This window comes from Alosa alosa, chromosome 8, assembly GCF_017589495.1.
Source record: "Alosa alosa isolate M-15738 ecotype Scorff River chromosome 8, AALO_Geno_1.1, whole genome shotgun sequence".
Classification (NCBI taxonomy): domain Eukaryota; kingdom Metazoa; phylum Chordata; class Actinopteri; order Clupeiformes; family Clupeidae; genus Alosa; species Alosa alosa.
Window position 1 is genome coordinate 30176501 of NC_063196.1, and position 26420 is coordinate 30202920.

The 26420-nt window shown below is 44.6% G+C and overlaps 3 protein-coding genes across 3 annotated transcripts; 2 read left to right on the plus strand and 1 right to left on the minus strand.

The window, feature by feature from the left end:
• Positions 1–253: 253 nt before the first annotated feature.
• Positions 254–7752, minus strand: ccnc (cyclin C). The gene is made up of 12 exons (XM_048249965.1): positions 7594–7752; positions 6599–6705; positions 5876–5960; positions 5472–5541; positions 5295–5346; positions 5000–5055; positions 3235–3270; positions 2693–2784; positions 2359–2426; positions 1999–2078; positions 1735–1853; positions 254–522 (listed from the first exon to the last, which is right to left on the minus strand). Exons 1-12 carry the CDS (start codon positions 7623–7625, stop codon positions 468–470), a joined length of 852 nt encoding a protein of 283 aa, XP_048105922.1. The 5' UTR covers positions 7626–7752; the 3' UTR covers positions 254–467.
• On the plus strand, positions 7253–14449 carry LOC125298969 (desmin-like). The gene is made up of 12 exons (XM_048249963.1): positions 7253–7276; positions 8620–9017; positions 10639–10807; positions 10938–11087; positions 11486–11605; positions 11749–11844; positions 12087–12221; positions 12398–12508; positions 12727–12837; positions 12948–13072; positions 13324–13854; positions 14003–14449. Exons 1-12 carry the CDS (start codon positions 7268–7270, stop codon positions 14085–14087), a joined length of 2040 nt encoding a protein of 679 aa, XP_048105920.1. The 5' UTR covers positions 7253–7267; the 3' UTR covers positions 14088–14449.
• A 3478-nt stretch (positions 14450–17927) lies between these two features.
• LOC125298970 (glial fibrillary acidic protein-like) lies at positions 17928–22628 on the plus strand. Its single transcript, XM_048249964.1, has 11 exons — positions 17928–18200; positions 18404–18563; positions 18918–19067; positions 19489–19608; positions 19764–19859; positions 20121–20255; positions 20426–20536; positions 20691–20801; positions 20926–21050; positions 21747–22214; positions 22344–22628. Exons 1-11 carry the CDS (start codon positions 17992–17994, stop codon positions 22426–22428), a joined length of 1770 nt encoding a protein of 589 aa, XP_048105921.1. The 5' UTR covers positions 17928–17991; the 3' UTR covers positions 22429–22628.
• The last annotated feature ends 3792 nt before the right edge of the window (positions 22629–26420 follow it).

The following is a 26420-nucleotide window of genomic DNA, read 5'->3' on the forward strand; positions in this document are numbered from 1 at the left end:
ACGTGCACACACGCGTATGCACACACACAAACACACGCACGTACACACACGCACACACACAGCAATGATCAAGTTTTCTTTGTTCCCACTGAACTCCCACTAAAACAGGTGCTCTGTGGGTTTATTCAAGGAAGTCAGGATCATCAAACGTTCTTTTACCCCTACCCCACAACCCCCAGACAAGCACAACTACCCCTACCCCTTCCACATTCCCTTCCACTCCTCCACCCATACCAATCCAAGGCTCCCCCAACAGTCTTGTCTGCTGCCGCACTCCCTGTGAGGTCACATCATCATCTAAGGTCAGGCACAACACGAGTCTGTTTCTCTGCTTCTGCTCCTCTGATAGGCTCAGGCTCCTCTGATAGGCTCACCCACCCCCTCCATATACACACATGGGGAGGGACAAACAGAGATAGAGGGGGATGCTGATTGGACGTCTCTTGGGTAGCTTATTGGCACTGACTCTATGACTGGCTGTAGGAACTGTTCTGGTTGCCGTTGGAAGTCTGGTCATTGTCGCTGGAAGGGAAGACACATGAAGAGAGAAAAAAAAAAAAAAAAATGAGTGGACTCCAGTATCAAGGGAATATACTCACACAAAATATACAGAAGCGGAATGCATGGCTTCATACATTTTGCCACACTGCGTTTTACAAATGGCAGAGAGTAAATGACAGTGCTCTCCAGAGTTCATTGTTTGCTATGCTAAACCTATTCCCCATTGATTAGCCCTCAGTGCATGGGGTAAGAAGTTACTTAATCAGGCTGAAATTCAGCCAGCAGACACAGAAGCCGAAATATCCTAATAGTATGCATGCTCATTTCCTCAGATCTATTGTCCGCCAGAGGACCACAACACACATCAATTTCTAGTCCATCTAGAGGACTACAAGTGCATGATTAAGACACAGTATTGGTACTTGGTACTGACAAGTAGTATTGGCACAGTATTGGTAATGACAAGTTTGTAAATGGCTTAACTCTCATACGGTGTCCCTCTTAGCACTAGGATGGCAACATGTGCACTCTATTAGGAGCACAGCCGAAAAGCGGCCGAGAGGCCTGGTGAGAGGAAGATTGAAACGCTCCCTCTGTGGCCCGACTAGTGGAATGTAGTTGAGTGGGGCTCCATCCAGCTAACCTATTGGTATGGGTGGAGGCTTAGATTTGGCCATCCAGCTAACCTATTGGTATGGGTGGAGGCTTAGATTTGGCCATCTTGCTAACCTATTGGGTGGAGGCTTAAGTTGGGGCATCTTGCTAACCTGTTGGACGAAGGCTTAGATTTGGGCATCTTGCTAACCTATTGGTATGGGTGGAGGCTTAGATTTGGCCATCTTGCTAAGCTGTTGGGTGGAGGCTTAAGTTGGGGCATCTTGCTAACCTGTTGGGTGGAGGCTTAGATTTGGGCATCTTGCTAACCTGTTGGGTGGAGGCTTAGATTTGGGCATCTTGCTAACCTATTGGTATGGGTGGAGGCTTAGATTTGGCCATCTTGCTAAGCTGTTGGGTGGAGGCTTAAGTTGGGGCATCTTGCTAACCTGTTGGACGAAGGCTTAAATTTGGGCATCTTGCTAACCTATTGGGTGGAGGCTTAGGTTTGGGCATCTTGCTAACCTATTGGGTGGAGGCTTAGATTTGGGCATCTTGCTAACCTATTGGGTGGAGGCTTAGATTTGGGCATCTTGCTAACCTATTGGACGGAGGCTTAGGTTTGGGCATCTTGCTAACCTGTTGGGTGGAGGCTTAGGCTTGGGCATCTTGTTGAGCACGGCGGCCATTTCCTTCCGGTCGTCAAAGTTCTTCCATTGGTCGTAAAGCTTCAAGATGACTCTAATGATTTCCAGGATCTGCAAATGTAGCCATCAGACAGCATGTCAAAACTCACAGCAGCATCCTGGGATATGCTAGAGAGGCAGGTGGCTTCATTATCTTATATTACATCTATCATTTCATATCATATCTATTTCAGTCTTCTCTGACCACTATGCTGACCTTCTCCATGTCCACAGACAGCTCAGCGAACCACTGCCTGGCATCCTTCTGCTGGACCACACACGCCACGTGCAGACAGGCTGGAGGAGGAGGACAAGGGGGAAGACATTTAATGTTACACTCAGACCCAAGGGTAACCAAGGGGTAGGGGGTAGGTTCCAGTGATTTAGAACAACTAAAGGGTGTTATTAGGCAAGGCAGAGTACTAGATATACCTGGCAAGGTTTTATCAAACAAAGGCAGCGCAATGAAGAATATAATAATCTATTCATAAATCATTAATTTCACGCTCAAATGGTATTCAGCGGTATCATAATCAAAGACCGGAAGTATCCGTTCTAGAACAAGTTTTTTTATTACCCAGGGCGATCATGAAGGGAGGGTAAAGCAGGCAGAGGTCCGTTCGGTACGTGTCGTTCACTATCCTCCTGCAAACAGAGGCACACACTGATATGATACAACATTTAAAAACAGACGCTCACTGTCACTCAGACTCACACATTTGGACAGGAGAGGATGCGCAAACACAAAGTGCAGGTAACTACAGTTGGAGTGGCATGAGACAGGCAAATACACATTAACGCACGCACGCACAACTCCTGACTCCAAGTGGCACGCACGCGCGCGCACACACACGCACGCACGCACGCACACACACACACACAACTCCTGACTACAAGTGGCATGTACGCACCAGGCCAGAGGTAGTAACATGTCCTCCTGCCCCATGTCTTGAACATACTGCAGAAGTGGTCTGTAAGGGTGGTACACAATCAGACAGCAATCCTGTCAAGGATATAGGAAAACAATCAATCAATCAATCACTTCATCAAACATTTAATCAATCAATGACTATTCCAACTTCCAAATAAGATCTTGTGGTGATGATACATGGGTCGACTTGAGCAATGTTGCCTGGCAACCACATAACAAATTCCATTTGTTCTGATTGGATGACCATGAGGATTTGCCCACCGATGATTAAAGTTGTCCAGTAAATAAATTGTTGGCCAATATCAATGGGACCATGCCAGAACCACAATAATGAGGAACATTGCCCAGAAACATTGCTTAAAAAGTTGCCCCATGTATCATCAGCTTAAGGCTACAATATGTGCATAACATTTCGTCATGAGTTCTTTAATTACTTTCAAACTAGAGCAAGGGACAATGAGAGAAGAGAACTCCTCTCTCTACATCACAACGCAGTTTGACATGGAGCCAGACTTCTCTTACCATGAGCTCCAGCAGGTAGAACTCACACTCGAGAATCTGTGGAGCGATAAAGAGGAAAGCATGAGGACCGGCCGAGAGACGCAGTGGACAGTGGTAACAAACACAAGGGGAGAGTCGGAAATAAGCTAGCCGTGCCACAACGCGGGGAGGTTTAGGTGTGTGGATGGATGGCCCCGGCGTGCCTCAGCGCGCTGCTGAGCGGATGCCCGGCCGCCGCTAATGACTTCGCAGCACTTACAGTACATCAATACATGTTCCACACGGCCATTGGACAGGTGGAACGCCAGCGACGGCCGCCTCGCTCCCGCGCCCACTGCCTGGATACCAGAGTTAATAAGTGGGCGCGGGTGATAGCCGAGCACTTGGCACTGGCTTGAGAAGAAGTAGCGGGCGGGTGGGCAGGGAGGAGGGAGGAATTGGTGGTGGTGGTGGTGGTGGTGTGTGTGTGTGTGTGTGGTGTTGGGGGGTGTTTGAGACGGGAGGGGGATGCCAGGGCAGTGGCATACAGCCTCAACCCTCTGCCAGTTTTGGCAGGTAGGTGGCAACACATTGGGCGGAATGTGACGCCACGGGGCAGCCCCACTCGACAAACTCCCAGAGCCGGATTGACTAATGGAGCTGGGCGGAGGAGAGGCCGCCGGGAACGTGCACACACGCACACACACAGGACAGAAGCCCAATCTAACTCACAATTACACGTTTATATACACCAGTGGTCCCCAAACTACGGCCCGCCACCTCATTTTGAGTGGCCCCCCCAAAACATGTCCGTGTATAGCATCTGGCCCGCACGGGAGTACGACATCGTCAATCTATGACCTCCGTAATTACCCCTATTCATTCTCTATGGCGAGTCTTAACAGTACATATGTAACACTCTTTTTGTCCATTGGTGGTCGTTTTGGCGCTGTTTCGCGTTTGCCATTGAAAACGGAATGAAATGTAGGCCTACCTGCAAACAATGTAAGAGGCCTATGCTGACTGCATAGTGCTCAAAGTATTTTAAAAGTTTATCAATTAATTGTTAATAACTAACTAACTAACTTCTATTCAAGTCATATTTCTGGGACTTTCTGGGATAATTATTTCTATTCACTCGTTTAAATGTTCATAGAGTTCAGAAAGTTCTCATCAGGTGATTTCAGATGTTTTTGCCAGCACTTCATAAAACTCTCATAGTTTGAGAACTTTAAATTATTTGTAGGATATTGCTTGTTCACAACTTGAGCTGTGTATGCAAAGACACAGAGTTCAGAGTTCACACATTTTGAATGAAATACTTTTGGGACTCCCTGCTAATACTTTTGGGAATGCTAAAGTCTTTTTATTAGTATTTTACACTGATATGGCATGATGACAACATAAACACAGCTAACAATGGTATTAAATTGCAGTAGCCTATATGATAATGTAATGGAATATTCAACTAAGGTAGGCTGCTGTTGTTCACAGCACTAAGCTATTTATGGTTACTGATATACTCCGAGTCTCTGGCCCTCTCTTACAGCCAGGCATAGTGAGCTGGCCCTCGGAAGAAAAAGTTTGGGGACCACTGATACACACACACACACACACACACACACACACACACACAATTGCAGAAACTAAACAAGGCACACATTCTAATACAGTCACTTTTTATTTTGCCATCTACAAGCAGATGACATCACAGGACTAGGTATTACACTAGATCACACTCTCCACATTGAATGTGCACATATATGTTTGTGGGTTAACTGAACCTATCCAAATATGTGTTACTTACATGGTTCATTCGGTAAGGGAACTCTTTGGGAAAGGCATAGGAAAAGCGTGTTTTCACTGCAAAATATCAAATCAAGTCAGTTTATTTTCACTTTCATTTAAAAACAACATGAGTATCATCATCAGGAGACGTGCACATATTTCAGTTTCACTGTGACTTTTGTACACAGACAGTACCATACATGCGACAGGTTATGCTGATGTCAACTAACGTTGATCAAGTACTGCCTAAGCGTCTAACAAGGAAATTCATCAGCGGCAGGATTCTACTGTGTTCAGAATTTATAATCACTTACACACAGAGGTGGCCGCAGAAATGAGCCTAGTGTTGGACACCACACCAAATTCCTTCACGAGAAAGAAAGCAAGAGAGTATATGTGAGGAGAAACAAAGCATGAGAAAAAAAAAAAGAGTATTATGCTTCTGTACTGTATGAGGCAATAGGAAAACCCCAATGGAGGTCAAAGGTTACCTCAACTTTTGATGCAAGGAAAACACAGGTGGGGGCCATGAGAACAGGGTCAATGCTCTTCAGAGAGTACCTGCAGACAAACATCAAAAACACTGCATATACACACACATATATATCCAGACATCACCCTCTTCCAGTGTGTTGAAAAGAAGCTCAACAATAGTCAAAATGGCAGCAGTCATGTTCAAATAAGAACCAGAATCTGCATGGAAAGTGCTTTTTGGTGCCAGACCATGTGTAGTAAACAGAACTCTAGTCAGGTCATCCCTTAACAGACTCATATTTGGTTAAATCTACAGCATGTTGCGGTTCATTCTGGTTGCTTTGCTTTTGAAATGTGCTGACGATGGCCCATTTTTTAATTACCATGTGGCAGCACCACCCTCACTACCATGGGAGCTTACCTGGCATAGAAACGCTTGAAGTAAACAGTTGCCGTGGCAATGACCTGCTGTCGAAGCTTCAGGTGCTCCCCAAGGGCCTGAATGACTGAAACACACCCAGAGAAAAGTCAAACCCCTCGTGTTCATGAGACAATCTCTCTGGGTTCAGAGGGAGAACACTGTCAACTGACACCCTTTTGCACTCCTGCATTCTACAGATGGGTACAACTAAGAGCCCATAGGGTTTTGTAAGATAATTTAACCCTTAAGCCAGTACGGGAATGTTGGAAATTGAACGTTCTAAAGAGTCTTATGCTTCTGTACTGAATGAGGCCCACGATGAGGCCACATGAAAACCCAAGTGGAGGTCAAAGGTTACGTTCATTAAATTCCGTTCATTAACATGGAATTTTAGAACTTTCATCATCAACCTTTGGGGTCATTCCACGTCAGTTCAACCAGGGCCCACGCACTTAGATCTCAAAAAATTACCAGGTATGTACCTTGTTACACAACTTTACATTGTTGTGTAACAAAATCTGTTAGAATGTTCAAAGCTCCCCTGCAGCATGCTTTCTGTATCTTTTTATTGTGTAAGTGTATTCCTACAGTATAGCCAAAAAGGTGAGTGGTGAGTTAATGGTATGCTGTGTTGTGTTGCTGTATCAGATGGTCTTGCTGAAATCTGAACTGGGAGGAGAATTTGATTGAATGTATTGTTATTTTAATGAACAGCCTAGCTACCATTGGCGAAGAAGATCTGCAACTTCCAGTACTCCTCCTCCGTCAAGAACTTCAGGTCCTTCTGACGCTCTTTTATCAGGTCTTGCTTGTCCAAGACCCATTGCAAGCTAAAATACCACAAAACATTATGACAACACATTAAAATAACAACACAAACCTAAAATGTACAGCAATGTCAAAAGATTCCAGAGCCTTCAGTCATTCAAGAGGGGCCATCTCGTGATTGGGACACAAATGATACAAAGCCACAGTGAGCCTAGTTAAAAAAATGCAGAAGCCTGGCGGAGAGTTTTTCCTAAACATTAGTTTGCTCATTTTATATAGACCCTTTCATCAATAAAAACAAAAACAATGCTTGAACGTTCTATTTGGGCCCCAATCTACTTCCTCTACATTAAGATAACATATGGAATGTTAAAAAGGAAGTCTTGCGGGGCCAACTATGATGCTGATAATGGAAAGGGTCCATATTGAAAGGGTCGCGTAGGCCCTATGTCTGATTATTTCACGACCTGAGTAATGCTAACCAACCTTTAAAAAAAGTAATATGACTTTTAAACAATGTTCATTGCAAAGCACCAAGCCAGCTGATCTACTTAACATTCAGATCTGACATGAAAGGCTGACGTTAACATTAACGTTACTGTCTGCAAGTCAGCTAGCTGATAGATGGATAACGTAAGTTCACAATATCACGGACGTTAGCCATCTAAACACTATGCTAATTTAGTTAGCGACCGTTTTGCAATCACCCTCCGTGATCACCCTCCAAGGCATATTAATCTCATTGCTATCATTTCAAGTATCACGGTGTCTTCTATTTAATAAGCAACGACCTAGTAGGATGGCACTAACAAAAGCGATTTTAGGCATTAGCCTATTGCAGCTAGTTAACGTTAGCAATCGATAGCATCCTTTCAGATGCTAGCTCAATAACAAAGCCGAAGCTTCATGAATAAAATGTTAAATGTGTGACATATTTACAAAATACTTACTAATGCGAACTCTGCCAAAAGTTCCCCGCCATCACGTTTAAAGTGAGGTAGAAAATCTAATTTGGACCAAGTTTTATAGACAACACAATATCTGCTAGTATTAGTTATAAACACTTCAGAGTAGAAGTACCCCTAGAAAGCGAGTCCAGCATACCTCGAACCGGGTAGCTGCGTGTGCCTCCCATAATATTAGTTCCGGTGGCCTATGTCATTTACAGTAATATCTGGACAGCTTCAATTTTGGATTCCCTTTACTTTGTCTTTACTTTTCGCACAACGGAATTAAACAAACATAAAACAATATAACATTTATTCAAAAGAAACCCTTCATGATAAACAGCTCTGATGCACAAAAAGGCTGTATTAGGACATTGTAAACTGCTTTAAATGCTGTCATTTAAAACAACCTAGGTTAAACGACCTTCCTAGACCTAAAACTGAGGAGTGAAAACAGTTTCATAAGGAGAGCTATGGAAGGCCAAGGTGTTTTAGAATAGCTTTATTTTTCGATTGCACGGATTTATGCAGGGAGCAGGCTATGACTAAGTCAAAAAATCTGCATGGACCACGCCTGAACAGAGGTTTTTAATACTGACGCTGACGCAAGCAAGTTACGAACATGAATCCATCCAGTCGTTACATTCCTCCGAAGACCAAGTACGCACAGTCAACAGTAGGCTTATTGTGAAGTCTGATCAGTCTGCGCAACCGGGTTGCTATAAACACAATAAACTATGACACATATGGAAATAGAGATGTCCTAGCGAGCCTGTTCACTTTCCAGGTGATGACAGCCTTATTATAGGAGGATTGGATATCTGTTTGGTACTTATCATTCGGGTAACCTAACCTCTCCATTCTATGCGGAAACCCAATAATCTATTAGTTTCCCTGTATGATGGCTATCTCTTTCAGAGACTGGTACGATGCCCTGCATGTGTGCTTTGATCAAGTGAGAGGACCATAGCTTGTTAATAACACCTCTTCACCCCACTATTTTTAAACCTCTTCGCGGGTGTCCGCTAGATGACTGAAGGGGCACTTTCGCGCTCATGCTGTATTGAGGTAGGCCTACGAGATTCCTCCATGCTGGCGCGCACGATAGGATGGGCCAAAGAGCTACCACTGTATAAAAAGGGCCGTTGGAAGGAGAGGGACAGTGTGTCATCAACGAATAGCATCGGAAGGAACAAATCAACGAACCCCAGAGTCATCATGAGTCGAAGCCCAGAAAGGATCTCCTCGTACCGGCGCCACTTCGAGGGCGCTCTGACTGCCTCCTCCTCCACCTCTCTCCAGGTGCGCGTCTCCAGCCCGTCTCCAACGCGCCGGGACAACCGCACTCGCTCGGCCAGCTCTGCCAGCTACAGCCGCAGCGGCACCATGGGACGGAGAGCGATGTCCGGCTCCCGCAGAATGGCTGGGTAACTTTTCACTTGACTCAGATGACAAGCATAGACTTTAGAAAACTGTTGCCCGAGGCGCAAAGGCACATACGGAGTGTCTTGCTGTCAGTATTAGATAGGACAGAATGCATGCAACCCAGAACACATCATTACAAATATGAGGGACTGTAGGCCTACGACATTTACCGGGTTGGGGCTATAAGATAATTTTAAGCCTTAGGGGAAGGCCCAGGAGAATTTTTTTGGCCTGGGGGGAGGGCCGAGGAAAATTATTTTTTCCTGATCCATGATCCGTTTTCGATATTTTAAAAGGTTTGTAGGCCAAAACATGATTCACGTCTCTTTGACAGAGTGGGCGAGTCCAAAAAGTCGCAACCCTACCTGAATCTCCCACAACCCCCCTCGTAAGCTTGCAGGTCACCCGCGGTTATGAGTCATAAACAAAATATTTTAATGATATTCGGGTCATTTGCGGGCGGGTCAGTTAAAATTAATTAAATATATATATTTCTACAAATAGGCCTACTTAAAATATCACGAGAAGGCTAGCATCAATACAGTAAAGCATCAGTACAGTAAAGTCAACAGTAAAGAAGCTGAAGACGCGAGTTAAAATAATAAAGACACCCCTTCAGGAAAAGCGATATAGGCTATAGGAAATATTGGGAAAAGTTCTTAAAGAAGATGACAGTAGTACAAGTTATGGTCTATGTAGGCCTACTTCTTGCGAAGCCATTTAAAAGTATGACAGCCGAAACGGGCAGCCTGCAGGAATAAATGTTATGGCACAGACTACACAGCCATATCTACCGGTATGTATAGGTTCGCGCATGCATAAAAGTTACCTTTGTTCGTTGTGTTTGTGACTTTAAACAGTGGGTGTGCTTTAGTAAAGCTTTGTGCTTCATTCAGCATTTGAAACCAGTTCTTACGCTAACGTTTTGACCAGCAATGTATCTCTCTTGCCTATACCTTGCCTCACCATTTCTGTTTTCGAAAGAAAGATGTGTGTCCATGGCCAAATCTTATCCGTTCTAATCCTTGGTGGTTGCGTGCGTGCTTGCGCTCTTCTCATTCTCTCTCCTGCGCAAAAATGTCCTGCATGCCTACTGCGTGTAGTTCTACTGCATAAAGTTTCGCAAATAAATTAGTTTGTTTTACAGAAATGGACTACTGTCACGCTGCATGCAGGCTATAACCAAAAGCACACATTTTGTAAATAAGCGGGTCGGATCGCGGGTCGGGTATAATTTTGTCCTAATTAATATTCGCGGTCCGAGTTGCGGTCGGGTTGATTAAAATATCTGGCGACCGCGGGCCGCTTGTGACCAAACCTGCGCAACACTGGTGTGTAGCCTACTCGTGTGTGTGTATGTGTGCTTATGACATTTGCTGGCCGTTTTAACCTTGTAAACGTCATTTTTCGACCAGTTTTATTTGATTCACGTAGGGGGGAGGGCCTAGGAGATTTTTTTTGAGCCGGGGGGAGGCCCCTGGAAAAACAAATTTGACCAGGGGGGAGGGCCAGGCAGAACATTTTTAACCCGATCGTCTGGCGACCCCCGCTAAATATCGTACAGTCCCTTAGATATTCAATTTGGTTATACACCTTGAGCAGTAAGGCTGTGTGCTTTCACAGTGGTGCCAGCATGGGTGGCATGAGTGGTATGGCTGCTCTGTGTGTTGGCATGGGAGGCGTGGACCTGGATGCAGCGGCCGCTGAGAACCAGGCCTTCATGAGCACCCGCACCAGCGAGAGGCAGGAGATGGTCACTCTCAATGACCGTCTGGCAATTTATATTGAGAAGGTAAGAAAGCTTCTTTAGCCACTCTTGCCTGTCTTCATATGTGATCTTAGTTCTGAGCTTGTGTGTGTGTGTGTGTGTGTGTGTGTGTGTGTGTGTGTGTGTTTGTGTTTGGTGTGTGTGTGTGTGATAGGTGCGCTCCCTGGAGTCCCAGAACAAGCTGCTTGAGGCAGAGATTGATGCTATCCAGAACCGCTACACCAAGCCGTCTGGCCTGCGTAAGCTGTATGAGGAGCAGCTGCGTGAGATGATGAGAGTGGCCGAGCAGATGAGGATGCAGAGGGTGAGTGGGACAGACTGGAGGGGGCCGAGGATCTAATTAGTGAGAACGTGCAAATGAGTGTGTGTGGGGTTGGACAGGGTTGGGTGGACAGGGTGTGGTGATGAGGTTTAGTGCGGTGTAGTGCAGAGGCAGGGGAGGCAAGAATTTGGATGCGGATTGTTGTCCTACCACGTCCCATCCACTTGATGATGTTATGGAGTGGTTTTGTAAGTCACTTCACACACCATGTTGTAGTTATGGAATCACCAAACCCTGTGATTCCAAAGCAACATGGCACAGTGACATTAATAAGAAATGCAGAAAGAAACAGAAGCTCATTCCATATCGCAAGTTCAAGTTCAGTTGATGACTGAGGTCTCCTCTTGACCTCTATTCTCTTCCTCTGGCCTTACCTGTAGGATCTGGCCTTTGCTGCTAAGGATGCCATGGCTGGTCAGTTGGAGATGCTGAAGGTCAAGTATGAGGAGGCTGTGGAGGCCAGGAAGAAGGTTGAGATGGATATTGTAGCATTCCGCCCGGTAAGTGGCCACACTGCCTGCTCGCTCTGTTCTATTTCTTTTCACCTCTATGTCCTCTTGTGTCCAGATCTATGGCTATGGATGGTTCCTAACTGATCACTAGTGGTAGTTGTAGTTTTTATTTATTTTTATTTGCTCCTCAGGATGTTGATGCTGCCACTGCTGCCCGCATTGCCCTGGAGAAACAACTGGACAACCTGGAGCGTGAGCTGGAGTTCTTGCAGAGGCTTCATAAGCAGGTACTGTACAATTCCCCCCACCTACACACACACACACACACACACACACACACACCTTAATTGGACACACTCATTAAGAGGATGAAGATGACTGATGCTGAACCCATAATTCACTCAGACATGATCTAACAAGCCTATTCCCACTGTGCTAGTCAAAACACAGGTGCACCTAAACCATTTGTGATGATGGCCTTTAGGATTGCTGTTGTTGTTGACATACTATGGGTATCTGCTGTCCTCAGGAAATTGAAGAACTGATGGCTCAGATCTACGGTGGCATGTCTAAAGTGGACGTGGCGTTCGGCCTGCCCGACCTGTCGGCTGCGCTCAAGGACATCCAAGCACAATACGACAGCATCGCCGCCAAGAACCTACAGGTTGTCTGCACTACATAGCTCAGAAGCCTGTGGTAGAAAAATGAGGAAACTCTTGAACATGACAAACACTGCTTCAAAAGGAGATTAACTGTTAAACGTTAAAATCTAGACAAAGATGGCATTTTTCTTTGTAAATTTGGTCTGATGTAACCCACTATTTGTCTGCGCTTTGGCAGGAAATGGATTCTTGGTACAAGAACAAATTCCAGGACATGAATCAAGCATCAACAAGTCACGTGGATAGATCACGGAGCGTGAGAGAGGAGATCACAGGGGCGAAGAGAGATGTGAGTGGGGGCTCTAATGATTCTCATCTTTAATTATTATTATTATATCTAATTATTCTCATCTTTAACTGGAGCAACACCACTTCCTGGGTCTCCTGTTTTCCACTAAGCCAAACATTGGGAGAATATTTCATGGTGTGTGTGTGTGTTTACTGTATGTGTTTGTGTGTGTGTGTGTGTGTGTGTGTGTGTGTGTGTGTGTGTGTGTGTGTGTGTAGATTGCAAACAAGGAACGTGACCTGGAGGCACTGAAGACTAGGAATGAGGGATTGGAGGCTCAGATCCGTGAGGCCCAGGAACGCTACAAGAAGGAGGAGGAAGACCTTCTGGTGAGTTCAGCCATCTTGTTTCCAACACCACCATAATCATCAACATGGCTAGTAGCACTAGGCAGCCATCTTAGTTGTCTCATACTGACCCAATGCTTTGTGTCCCTCAGGCCAGAATTGAGGCTGTGAAGCTGGAACTGCAGGGCATCAAATCAAAGATTACCATGATGTTGAAAGAATACCAGGACCTGCTCAATTTGAAGATGGCCTTGGAAATTGAGATCACCACCTACAGGTGAGATGTCTCTTCATGTTATCTCTTCTGTTCAGACCAATGACTTTTTGTCAGGAGAATACAATAGATAACCGAAATAGATTAATTAGGAAAATACACATAACAAGTTTCAGTTAATGTGTCCATTCAGTGCATCTTTTGAGAGGCTGTTACTGAACTCTGTTCCTCATGACTTGTGATCTCTTCACAGTGCTCCACTGCTGGCACAAGTGTGGGCACCAAACTCATACCTCTTGTTCACTTTTTTGCAGGAAGTTGATTGAGGGTGAGGACCTTCGTCTGGACACCATGGTGCGGCATGGTGGCATGTCTCTGATGGGCAGCGGCATGGGAGGTGGCATGGCTACCATGGGCGCTAGGGGCATGGGCATGAATGGAAGTGGGATGAGTGCTGGCAGTGTTATGAATGGCAGTGCCATGGGTATGGGTATGGGCGCCATGAGTGGCAGCGCTATGAGCGCTAGTGGCAAAAGTGCCAGTGCCGGTGCCATGAGTGCCAGCATGGGCGCCGTTGGCATGGGCACTGATATGGTTGGAGGCGCCGCTATGGCAAGTGGTACGAGTTCATCCATGAGCGCCACCCAGACATCGGGGTCCATGGAGATGGAATCCAAGACCATGTCCTCGTCCAACGGCATGTCCACCATGATGTCCTCATCCAACGGGATGTCCAAGACCGTGTCCTCCACCAATGGGGCGATGTCCATGTCTTCCAGCAGCAAGGCGGAATTCTCTGAGGAGCAGGCGGTCGAGATGACCGAGAGGAAGACCGTCCTAATCAGGTAAACTCATGTTGATCTGGTGTCTTGCGCATGGCAGCAAGTGATTTGCTGATGAGTTTCATGTCACTCAGGAAACACACACACACACACACACACTGGGAATGTGAGGAGAGGATGGAATTTAACCGCTATCTTTGTTTGCGTTTAGAACAGTTAAGACCGATGAGGACGAGATTCTGAGCGACACACAGGAGCGTACCTTCACAATCTCTGGAGCGGCCGACGACATGTAGGAAGAAGCACCCACCATCTTCATCTTCACCCATCCCTCCAAATGAAGCGTTTACCTGCATCCATGGCAACCCTCCTTCCTCCTCGGTGTCGGTTGGTTGGCTCCTTGCCACGACTAACCTGTAAACCTGTATCCATGGCAACCCTCCTGTATCCCCTTCATTCCTCTTCGGTGTCAGTTGCTCCTTGCCATGACTAACCTGTAAACCTGTATCCATGGCAACCCTCCTGTATCCCCTTCATTCCTCTTCGGTGTCAGTTGCTCCTTGCCACGACTAACCTGTAAACCTGCTTCATTTCTCCTGTGGGTCCTGTCCTCCTATGACACACCATGCAAAGAAAAAATAAACAAACCTGCAAATTACTCTCAAGTCTTGAGTCCTGTCTGTGTCATGTCTAGTATAAAAAGTATAAAAAGATTAAAGAAACTGGAAAACTCATAAAACATTAAATATATAGGATATAAAACCAATAAAATACAAGGATGAGTGAACAAAAGTACCAGATTTAGAAAGCACCAAGACATCAAGAAAGCACCAGGTTTCTCCCTCCTGTCTGAAAACACGTGCTGAGCAATTGGCTCCTATCCTCCCATAGATATTCAACAAATCTCTTGAACTGTGATAGTGTTCCATCCTTCTTCAAATGCTCCACCATCACAGGACTGAACATCTATAGGCCTGTCGCACTGAACGACTAGCGCTGGTGACCTGAAAAACATCCCAGGTCACCTGCTGGAACCCCTGTTGGGCCAGCAGGGATGGTGTGGACAACACAATTCATATGGGCTTGCATTACATACTGTACCCAACTTGGCGTTTTAAGCCCCCAATGTTGTCTTCCAGGCAGCGCTGCATGGAAGGCACTAGGGTTAGACAAGGGTTAGGGTTAAGGTAAGGTGCCTTGAAGTCGACAGTCTCAGCACTGCCTTGAAGTCGATGGTGGGGGCTTAAAACACAATCGAGCACAAATCTTGAATCTTGACAGGAATTCTGTTTGTTGACCTCATGATGTATCAAGTATGATGAAATAGTTTTCATCCTTAATAAAAATGAACACTGTGTAAAATATTACAATACCTCTGATAAAATGAAAATGCTTTAAACTGTTAACTTTCTGCAAACAAACATATTTAGCTGAACATGGTGTAACCTGACTAAAAAACAGAGGTATTGGTAGGTCAGAACTGGAAGGGGGTCCAGGTGACCTACCCCAGGAAATGTCTAAATTCTGGCAGCTAAATGTAGAATTTTGGAATTAAGACTAAATGGTTCTCATCGTTTTTTAATTATTTTTTACCTTGCTCTTGCCAAATGGTCAGAAACAAGATAACTCAATTATTGACCCTCTTGGCCATGGCATGAAAGGTGTGTGTGTGTGTGTGTGTCTGTGTGTCCACTTGCATAACTTTCTTGACTGACTTCTTGACTGGTGAGGGTCACCATATCTCATATTCATGGTAATTTGGATACAGATCAGGATCTAAAGTTTGGACTTTGGTTTCACTTTCCTTACCATTGTGAGGGTCTGCAGTGACCTGACTGCTTGTGTTATTATTGTAACGCAGAATGCCCTGGCCTACAGTGCCCATTGAAAAATGAAAAGATGGACAGTGCAGATGAGATTACATCAAAATATCAGCTAGATATTAGCCTAACTTACCTGCCACCTGCAGATACAGAAAAAATATTTGGTGGCACCCTAGACCCACGTCATCATGGCGCTGACTTTGGAAAAAGCTTCCCTAAAGTGCACATGGTAAGGAAGACTGTAGGGCACTATATCTCATTTTTTTACTGCGATTTGTTCCTTTCTATTGCAAGGGAACTTCATAGTGCCGCAGTGCTAAGAGGGCATTTCATGATTTGTTTTCCTCCACGAGAAAGGCCCCTGTAGGGAACTTCAGGTTTAGCCCATTGTAAGGGCACTTATCATACATTTCCCACTGCAGGGGCATCCATTAGGAAACTGTACTCCACTTGATTATAGACGAGGCAAGTATGGGCAATGGGTTTGTAATGAAATTATTAAGACCTTTACAATAAATGCTGGTACTGTCATGTTGTGTTATTGTCTTTTTTTCATTTGATATTAGATACATTGCAGTAATTCAGGAACACTGCATCATATGATCTAGATTTAAAACAAAGACACTGTATATAAATTAAGGTCCAATATTATTACACATTAAAGTGTAATTCTTTAAATAGAGCCGACATACAGGGTAATCATATTACTCTTAACAGTGTGGCTACACTACAAATATTTTTACACATTTCATTATTAATATAAAAACAATATTGAGTAGAATTAACTCTGAAATTCTGACACTGACCATAGAATACATCATACACTGATTTCGAGTGGGACCAAAAGGGTTCAATAGCAAAATCCTCTAAACACCACCTTCATCAAAAATGAGATAACTATGTGAATGCTCTCCGCACATACTATACTTTAATCAAATAATTTTGCTTCAAAACCTGCTAAACACCAGTCTCTTCCTGGTCTGAAATATCGATTTGTAGGCAAAAACCTATACAGTAGCAGCCTGATAAAACAGGCTCATTTAAAAGAAAATGATGGATTTAGAGGCAGATTTAGAGAGTTTTTAATCTGAACTCTTCAAATGTCATCTGAAGCAGAGTTACATTCAACTCTGTAGGAAACAAATTAACATTCTAGTTTTTACTGTGATATAGGGCCACACTTCACTTCACTGCATCACATTTTATCCACTAGAGGAGCAACGTTGGCACTTCTTTATGCTTTCTCACATATAGCACAATTTACAGGGCTGCATTCCAACACATTCTGTACTGTAAGTGTCATAATTTGGTGGGCACTACATAATGACACATTTTTCCAATGGAAGGGCACACATAGGGAACAGCAAGTATAGGGTGTTGCATTATGTTTACAACCCTAGTAGGGCACTCATCAAGACACATTCTTCACAAACTAATTTGTGGCACTCTAGAGGGAAACACGGAAACATTTTTGACAGTATTGAGGGCATTTGACTCATGGGGACACTGGGAGGACTCCTGAGCCCGCCAGTGTTCTTATATAACCGTTATAGATCTAGAAGAAGAATGTGTAACACTTTATAATAAGGTGTCATAATAAATAGCAAACTAGTCATTACCTAACCCTTTGTTAATATTTGTAAATTGTTACTAAAATTTCTATTTGGCACAAGTTAATAGTTTTCTGTCTTTATTGCCCCCACAATCCGAACACCCACCACCCCCAACACTCACACACAATCTCTACACAGCCTAAACCACAACCCACCTCCCCCAACACTCACACACAATCTCTACACAGCCTATGCCACAACCCACCTCCCCAATCCCTCAATAATCCCTCCCCAATGTCCAATATGCACTTTACATCTTTACAAATACAATTTCATTGCATTTCTTACCAGTAACTATGGTGTAACTATTAACTATTATTATTGGGTGTTTGGATTGATGACATAGACTTATTATAGGAGGATCTCTTTGGTCCTTGTCATTCAGGTTGTCTATAACATCCCCATTCATGCGTAAACCCAATAATCTATTGGTTTCAGTTTGAATATCATCTGCATATTTCACATTGATATGATATGATGCCTGCATTTGTCCTTTGATCAAGGGAGAGGACTCCCCATAGCTTGTTAATAACACCTCTTCACCCTACTATTTTTAAACCTCTTCACGGGTGTCTGCTAAATGACTGAAGGGGCACTTTCGATCATGCTGTATTGAGGTACGAGATTCCTCCAAGCTGGCGCGCACGATTGGATGGGCCAAAGAACTGCCAACCATATAAAAAGGGCCGTTGGAAGGAGATGGACAGTGTGTCATCAACGAACAGCATCGGAAGGAACAAAGCAACCAACCTCAGGGAGTCATCATGAGTCGAAGCCCGGAAAGGATCTCCTCGTACCGGCGCCACTTCGAGGGCGCTCTGGCTGCCTCCTCCTCCACCTCTCTCCAGGTGCGCGTCTCCAGCCCGTCTCCAACGCGCAGGGACAACCGCACTCGCTCGGCCAGCTCCACCAGCTACGGCCGCAACGGCACCATGGGACGGAGAGCGATGTCCGGCTCCCGCAGAATGGCTGGGTAGGCCCTGCTTAACTTTTCACTCAACTCAGATGACAAACTAAGACTTTAGAAAACTATTATCCGAGGCGCAAAGGCACACACCAAGTGTTTTGTTGTCACCATAATATAGGACAGAATGCACACCATGCAACCACCACAAATGTCAGATACTCTTAAATTTGGTTATACACCTTGTGTAGTAAGGCTATTTGCTTTCACAGTGGCGCTAGCATGGGTAGCATGGGTGCTCTGTGTGTTGGCATGGGAGGTGTGGACCTGGATGCCGCGGCCGCTGAGAACCAGGCCTTCATGAGCACCCGCACCAGCGAGAGGCAGGAGATGGTCACTCTCAATGACCGTCTGGCCGTTTACATTGAGAAGGTAACAAAGCTATCCTCTAGTACTAGTATTGGCAGATACAGGGGTAAACTCCTAGCTATGTTCTCCTCTGCACTGTAGTGAAACGCTATTCTAACACTGTAGCTGTAGCCTTGTAACAGTAGTTTAAAAGTTTAAATGTTAACATGCTTAAATGTTAATAGCTTAAATGTTATTCTATTGTTGTGAGTCGCTTTGGACAAAAGCATCCGCCAAATGAATACATGTAAATGTTAAAGTGTCTTCTCTTTTCAACTTTATTAATCTCAAGTGTCTTCATCTGTGATCTTAATCCTGATCCTGTGTGTGTGTGTGTGTGTGTGTGTGTGTGTGTGTGTGTGTGTGTGTGTGTGATAGGTGCGCTCCCTGGAGTCCCAGAACAAGCTGCTTGAGGCAGAGATTGATGCTATCCAGAACCGCTACACCAAGCCGTCTGGCCTGCGTAAGCTGTATGAGGAGCAGCTGCGTGAGATGATGAGAGTGGCCGAGCAGATGAGGATGCAGAGGGTGAGTGGGACAGACTGGAGGGGGCCGAGGATCTAATTAGTGAGAACGTGCAAAAGAGTGTGTGTGGGGTTGGACGGGGTTGGGTGGACAGGGTGTGGTGATGAGGTTTAGTGCGGTGTAGTGCAGAGGCAGGGGAGGCAAGAGTTTGGATGCAGATTGTTGTGCTACCACGTCCCATCCACTTGATGATTGTCATATCTCAAGAGTGGTTGTGTAAGACACATCCACACGCCATGTTGTAGCTTAGTAATCACCAAACCCTTGTACAGTGACATTAATGAGGAAAGAAAAAGAAGCTCATTTCATATCACTTTAAGCTCAAGTTCAGCTGATGACCTCTCCTCTGTCCCTCCACTCATCTCTTCCTCATCTTACCTCTCTCCTCTTGACCTCTATTCTCTTCCTCTGGCCTTGCCTGTAGGATCTGGCCTTTGCTGCTAAGGATGCCATGGCTGGTCAGCTGGAGATGCTGAAGGTCAAGTATGAGGAGGCTGTGGAGGCCAGGAAGAAGGTTGAGATGGATATTGTAGCATTCCGCCCGGTAAGTGGCCACGCTGCCTGCTACATTTGAGCTTTTATCTGTTCTATTTCATTTTTCACCTCTATGTCCTCTTGTGTCCAGATCTATGGCTATGGATGGTTCCTAACTGATCACTGGTGGTAGTTGTAGTTTTTAATTATTTTTTTGCTCCTCAGGATGTTGATGCTGCCACTGCTGCCCGCATTGCCCTGGAGAAACAACTGGACAACCTGGAGCGTGAGCTGGAGTTCTTGCAGAGGCTTCATAAGCAGGTACTGTACAATTCCCCCACCTACACACACACACACACACACACACACACACACACACACACACACACCAAATAATTGGACACACTCATTAAGAGTATGAAGGTGACAGATGCTTAACCCATAATGTCTCTCAGATATGATCTAACTAGCCTATTCCTACTGTGCCACTGCAAATCAAAACAAAGTTGCACGTAAACCATTTGTCATGATGACTTGGGATTGCTGTTGTTGTTGACATCCTGTCATATTTGATGTTGTCAGGAAATTGAAGAACTGATGGCTCAGATCTACGGTGGCATGTCTAAAGTGGACGTGGAGTTCGCCCTGCCCGACCTGTCGGCTGCGCTCAAGGACATCCAAGCACAATACGACAGCATCGCCGCCAAGAACCTACAGGTTGTCTGCACTCTATAGCTCAGAAGCCTGTGGTAGAGAACATTGCTTCATAAGGAGATTAACTGTTAAACACTAAACGAAAAAGGCACTTTAATATAATGGTCTAAACTTAAAAAAATCTGTCAATTCAAGATCAAGATGTAATCTGCTATTTGTCTGCACTTTGGCAGGAAATGGATTCTTGGTACAAGAACAAATTCCAGGACATGAATCAAAAGTCAACAAGGCACGTGGATAGATCACGGAGCGTGAGAGAGGAGATCACAGGGGCGAAGAGAGATGTGAGTGGGGGCTCTAATGATTCTCATCTTTAATTATTATTTATATCTAATTATTCTCATCTTTAACTGGAGCAACACCACTTCCTGGGTCTCCTGTTTTCCACTAAGCCAAACATTTGGAGAATGACATTTCATGGTGTGTGTGTGTGTGTAGATTGCAAACAAGGAACGTGACCTGGAGGCACTTAAGACTAGGAATGAGGGATTGGAGGCTCAGATCCGTGAGGCCCAGGAACGCTACAAGAAGGAGGAGGAAGACCTCCTGGTGAGTTCAGCCATCTTGTTTCCAACACCACCATAATCATCAACATGGCTAGTAGCTAGTCTCAAACTGTTCCAAGGCGAACATCTTAGTTGTCTCATACTGATCAATGCTTTGTGTCCCTCAGGCCAGAATTGAGGCTGTGAAACTGGAACTGCAGGGCATCAAATCAAAGATTGCCATGATGTTGAAAGAATACCAGGACCTGCTCAATTTGAAGATGTCCTTGGAAATTGAGATCACCACCTACAGGTGAGATGTCTCTTCATGTTATCTATTCTGATCAGACCAATGACTAGTCAGGAGGAGGTACAATTGGCCTTATTCACCTGGCGGCCAGAACGAGGCTACAGGGTACACTTTCCATCACATTTCAGTCCAGCAGATGGTGATACTAATGCACTCCGTTTGCAAACTGCCAAAAAAACTCACTGAAGAAGAAGAAGAAGATTACTTTCTCAAAGTCAAGGATGGGTCCTTCAAAGGCGCTCTTTCAAGGACGTTACGTCATCAAATCTCGCCAAGCACTGTTCCAATGTCAAGGGTGCTTTAAAATTCTATCATGTACCGAGTCCTTCGTTCTGAGATTTTCGAGGCATACCCTATTCATGGGTTTCATCCAGTCCCTTTCCACAGGTGTATAAAATCAAGCACCTAGATTATGAATGCAGACCGTATGGTGCTTGATTAATACACCTGTGGAAAGGGACCCGATGAAACCCATGAATAGCCTCGTTCTGGCCGCCGGGTGAATAAGGCGAATGGATAACCGAAATAGTCGATTAATTAGGAGAATACACATAACAAGTGTGAGTTAACGTGTCCATTCAGTGCATCTTTTGAGAGGCTGTTACAGCACCTACTGATGACCTATGATCTCTTCACAGTGCTCCACTGCTGGCACAAGGGTGGGCACCAAACTCATACCTCTTGTTCACTTTTTTGCAGGAAGTTGATTGAGGGTGAGGACCTTCGTCTGGACACCATGGTGCGGCATGGTGGCATGTCTCTGATGGGCAGCGGCATGGGTGGTGGCATGGGAGGTGGCATGGCTACCATGGGCGCTGGGGGAATGGGCATGAGTGGTCGTGGGATGAGTGCTGGCGGTGTTATGAATGGCAGTGCCATGGGTATGGGTATGGGCGCCGTGAGTGGCAGCGCTAGTGGAAAAAGTGCCAGTGCCGGTGCCATGAGTGCCAGCATGGGCGCCGTTGGCATGGGCACTGATATGGTTGGAGGCGCCGCTATGGCAAGTGGTACAAGTTCATCCATGAGCGCCACCCAGACAGCGGGGTCCATGGAGATGGAATCCAAGACCATGTCCTCCACCAATGGAGCGATATCCATGTCTACCAACAGCAAGGCGGAGTTCTCCGAGGCGGTGGAGACGACCGAGAGGAAGACCCTCCTGATCAGGTAAACTCACGATTATCTGAAGCCTTGAGCACAGCAGCAAGGGATTTGTCAGTGTGATTCACGTTAACACACACACACACACAGAGAGTGTGAGGACGGAATTTAACCCCCATCTGTGTTTGCGTTTAGAACAGTTAAGACTGATGAGGATGAGATTCTGAGCGACACACAGGAACGCACCTTCACAATCTCTGGAGCAGCCGACGACCTGTAGGAAGAAGGAACACCCCCCCTCCCCCAATGAAGCCTGCATCCATGACAACCCTCCTATATCCCCTACATTCCTCCTCGGTGTCGGTTGGTTGGCTCCTTGCCACGACTAACCTGTAAACCTGCTTCATTTCTCCTGTGGGTCCTCTCCTCCTATGACACACCATGCAAAGAAAATAATACAATAAACAAACCTGCAAATTATTCCCAAGTCTTGAGTGCTGTCTGTTTCAACTGTCTTCTTAAAAAGAACTACAAGTAGCACACAGTGATGTCAAACAAGAGTACGGTCCCATTCATTTAAAGCACAAATCACAACACAAATCACACAAAAAAACACAGAAGCTTTACAGTTGCAATTAATCAAAGGAAACTAACAAGAGTATAAAAAAGACCAAACTATGTGGAAAGTAAATTAGAGGGGTGAGCAAAAAAGCTACAAAAAACAATCTAAAAGCTGAAGCAAAAAAAGATTTAGTAAGCACCAAAAAATCCAGGAAGCACCACGTCTCCCCTTAGCCTGGTTAAAACCAGACTCATTCACATTTGCTGAGCAGTTGGTTCCTATCTTCTCAGAGATATTCAATATATCCCTTGAACTGTGGTTCAACCGCTCCACCATCATTCCGTTTCCCAGAAAACCCGGCATCACTGGACTGAACGTCTGTAGGCCTGTCTAATCATCCCAGGTCACCTGCTGGACCCCCTGTAGCTTGCTTACTGGGCAAACATGTCAGTGGACCTCCATATGAGTCTGCATTACATACTGTACACAGCTTGAATACCCAGGGACTTATGCAAGAATTCTTTTTAATGACCTCAGCTCAGCATTCAATACTATAATCCCAGCAATCCTCTCCTCCAAACGTACTCCACCCACCAGTGGTTCAGCAGCCTCCTGACAGGCAGGCTGCTGGGGGAAGCGTCCTTTGGCATACCCACTACGAGCACTACCACTCCCCACCGCTCCACCGTCTCTACACACCAACGACTGCACCTCCAAACACCCAGCTGTCAAACTACTGAGTCTACATTTGAGAATGAAATGTCATCCCACTCGACATTTCTCATCCCACTCGGCCTTCGACATTTTTAGTCAGGCCAGACATTTGTTTATTTTAGCGGACACTTACAGAAACCAGTTCGAGAAATGTCTTTCTGTTCCGACCTCTCCCCATGACGTTCCCTTATACTCATGATACAGTGGACATTAGGACAAGTCACTGACGTAAGGTCACATTCCTCATGACTACATAATAATCATTTCGGTATTTCGGACGCCTTGTGACTAATTTATAAATACTGCCAGCAATAACAAACATTTAAATCTGCCAAGATTTGATGATCATGATGTGACTGCTGACCTCGGTCAACAATTTGTCAGATGAACTAAAATTACATCAGTCAACCTCTCCCTTCAGACAGATTTACGAGTTTTTAATTGAAACAAGTGACATAGACCCTCTCCACACATCGCGGGTAGGTGTGGACGTGCGCGCCACGGGGAGAATGTGGAACCGGCCCAGTATGCCAAGTCTGCTGGAGGCAGAGACTCAACTCTTCAGCTTCATTCAACATGACGACAGTGTTTTTGTAATGTGCAATGACTTATTTTAAAATGTTTTTATGTTTTATGATAAAGATTAAGATGCTGTTCATGTTATGAAAATGTCAACATATCAATAACTAGATGTACCGCATAGCGGTACAAAATATGACCGCCGCTCAGTCCTGTACATCCGTTCCACGAAAATAAATCACACTTCAATTTGTCTCCATATTTTACTCCATCCCCCACTCTTGAAACTTTTGTGTATGCTTGTTTGGCATGCCTGAGTGTGTGTGCGGCTGCACAGAAAGTACCCTACTGGTGCTGAAAAGGTGAATAGATTGTAGAATAGCCAAAGAAGATGTAGAATTGTTATAAAACCTTTAAAATCTCTAAACAATCACAAGTAGGGCAGTTCATCACAGTTCATCCATTGCAACTGGATTGATGAAAGGTCACTTACACCTGTAGGCTACATTGTATTTGGGAAAAGCAAAAGGTATCAGCATAATGTTATTTATTTATTTATTTTTTATGTATTTTTAAACAAAAACATCTCTGTCAGTTCCATGCCGTTTTCAACAGCTATCAAAAACAAAGGTCATTTTTGGATGGATGGATTTTTTGTGAATGTTTCTTCTTCTACATAAGATTTTAGTCATCTTTAGTTCATGTAATCCTTTATTGTCAATGCACAAATTAAGTAACAGTAGCCTAGTCTGAAACGAAATGCTGTTTTACATCTAACCAGTGGTGCAAATAACTGACATGTCCAAATGGGCCTTGATGAAATCATTCGCTAGACTGTTCATACACATTTTAACGGGCCAAAGTTGAAGAGCTTTTGTCCGTTATTGTTCGATTGCAAATATAGGCTGATTCATGTTCCCTTGCATTGTTTAACTGAGGTCCATGGCTAGTCTGGCTTTCATCAGACCAAGCTCAATCTTTTTAAGAAATCAAAAATAAATAGCGGGCAGATCAGGCTCCTAGTCCATAGGCACCCGATATTGTTTAATTTTCCGATTGAGATATACGCTCTGGCTATTCTAAATGCAAAAATGCATCAGGGAGTTATGACAAAGCGGTAACTAACAAACTAGATCCTAATAGAAAGCTGTTAGCTTCCCTAAGCTACAGGTAGGATTATAAGGTAGGCCTATTTACAACATAAATTGTCAATAGGCTATGCTGGCGACACAAATAAAATCTCCTTTGGAAACCAATGGCTTCGCCTTACAGTATCAAAGCGGACTTAAACTGTCATATCGTGGCGAAAAGTTGTAATAACATTCACGCAGCTCCATGAGTCAAGGAAAGCCGGCGAATGAAGTAGCCACTTCTGAATGGGACCCACTACACAGTAGCTTAAGGTGTTTTGCTAAAGCAGCCATAATGAAATGAAGGTGTCATTGTTTGGATACTTCACACACCACGTGCTTTTTAATTTCACAGACTACAACTACCAAGCTGTAATCAAAGCACATCGATTCCCCTACCCTGCACGCACTTAAAACAAAATGTCTCAGTCTCACGCATGTATAGGCAAAACTGTATCAGACCGTGTAGCGTTGGTAAATCTTCCATTGCACAGAATGATTTTGTAGCACGTGCAATAAATGACAGTCGAAAGATACAAACAGTGCTGCTATACATTTGCTTGGTATAACGCATTTATAGTTTTCTACAAATGCAATAAATCAAATGCCTCCATCACTCAACCAAGCTTAGCGGTAACATTACCTAGGTCCTTATTGATATTACAAGATTAAGCGTACCTGCAGTAAAAACCAAGCATGTCGATAAACATCCTCCGATTTATTTAGGCTTCAAGAAGAAATGGGAATTACACTTCATGTGAACATCGTCCTATCCTTATTAGATGTTAGCTGTAGAAATTACAGTCCTTGTATGAAGCGTCCATTGTTTTTCAACCCACTTTTAACTTCCAACAAAATTACGTCTCACTGCAAGGATGCCATCTAGTGGACAAACGACTACTTCTCGCCAATACTGAAAATGCAGCCATGATGATGATGATGAATATTTATTTTGGCTTTCTTTTTAATCCTACTGATTTTCATTTTTTTACGGGGGCAAATCACAAATGAGTGATTATGAGCCAGGTTGATGTGGGCCCTTGAGACCAACATACCATAAAAGATTCACAGAGAACTGTGTCTGCCCTACCCTCCTTCGGGGGGTCCAGTCCAGCGGGGGCTGCAGATGAAAACGAAAAATGGCGGTTCCATGCTATCCATGTGGGGTACATGCCCACCAAGTTTTGTGTACCCCGGTCTTTCAGTGTCCGGGAATCCTTGTTGGGTAATGCGTCACTAAATGTACACATAAATTATTTTATTGTAAAGGCCCCCATGAACGAAAGTACACAAAACTTGGCATGCATTCAAAGGGTGTCATAATGATCCTACACTTTCGTGCAGTTT

What these genes read in the sequence shown, in the direction of transcription:
- ccnc (XM_048249965.1), bottom strand. Translation starts at nt 7,625, where the DNA reads ATGGCGGGGAACTTTTGGCAGAGTTCGCATTA. An exon ending in TTTTGGCAGAGTTCGCATTA is followed by an intron (nt 6,706 to 7,593) that starts GTAAGTATTTTG and finishes GTGGTATTTTAG; the next exon opens with CTTGCAATGGGTCTTGGACA. An exon ending in TTCTGCGGCCACCTCTGTGT is followed by an intron (nt 5,056 to 5,294) that starts GTAAGTGATTAT and finishes GATATTTTGCAG; the next exon opens with TGAAAACACGCTTTTCCTAT.
- LOC125298969 (XM_048249963.1), top strand. An exon ending in AGCAGATGAGGATGCAGAGG is followed by an intron (nt 11,088 to 11,485) that starts GTGAGTGGGACA and finishes CCTTACCTGTAG; the next exon opens with GATCTGGCCTTTGCTGCTAA. An exon ending in ATATTGTAGCATTCCGCCCG is followed by an intron (nt 11,606 to 11,748) that starts GTAAGTGGCCAC and finishes TTTGCTCCTCAG; the next exon opens with GATGTTGATGCTGCCACTGC.
- LOC125298970 (XM_048249964.1), top strand. Translation starts at nt 17,992, where the DNA reads ATGAGTCGAAGCCCGGAAAGGATCTCCTCGTACCGGCGCCACTTCGAG. An exon ending in TCACAGGGGCGAAGAGAGAT is followed by an intron (nt 20,537 to 20,690) that starts GTGAGTGGGGGC and finishes GTGTGTGTGTAG; the next exon opens with ATTGCAAACAAGGAACGTGA. An exon ending in AGGAAGACCCTCCTGATCAG is followed by an intron (nt 22,215 to 22,343) that starts GTAAACTCACGA and finishes GTTTGCGTTTAG; the next exon opens with AACAGTTAAGACTGATGAGG.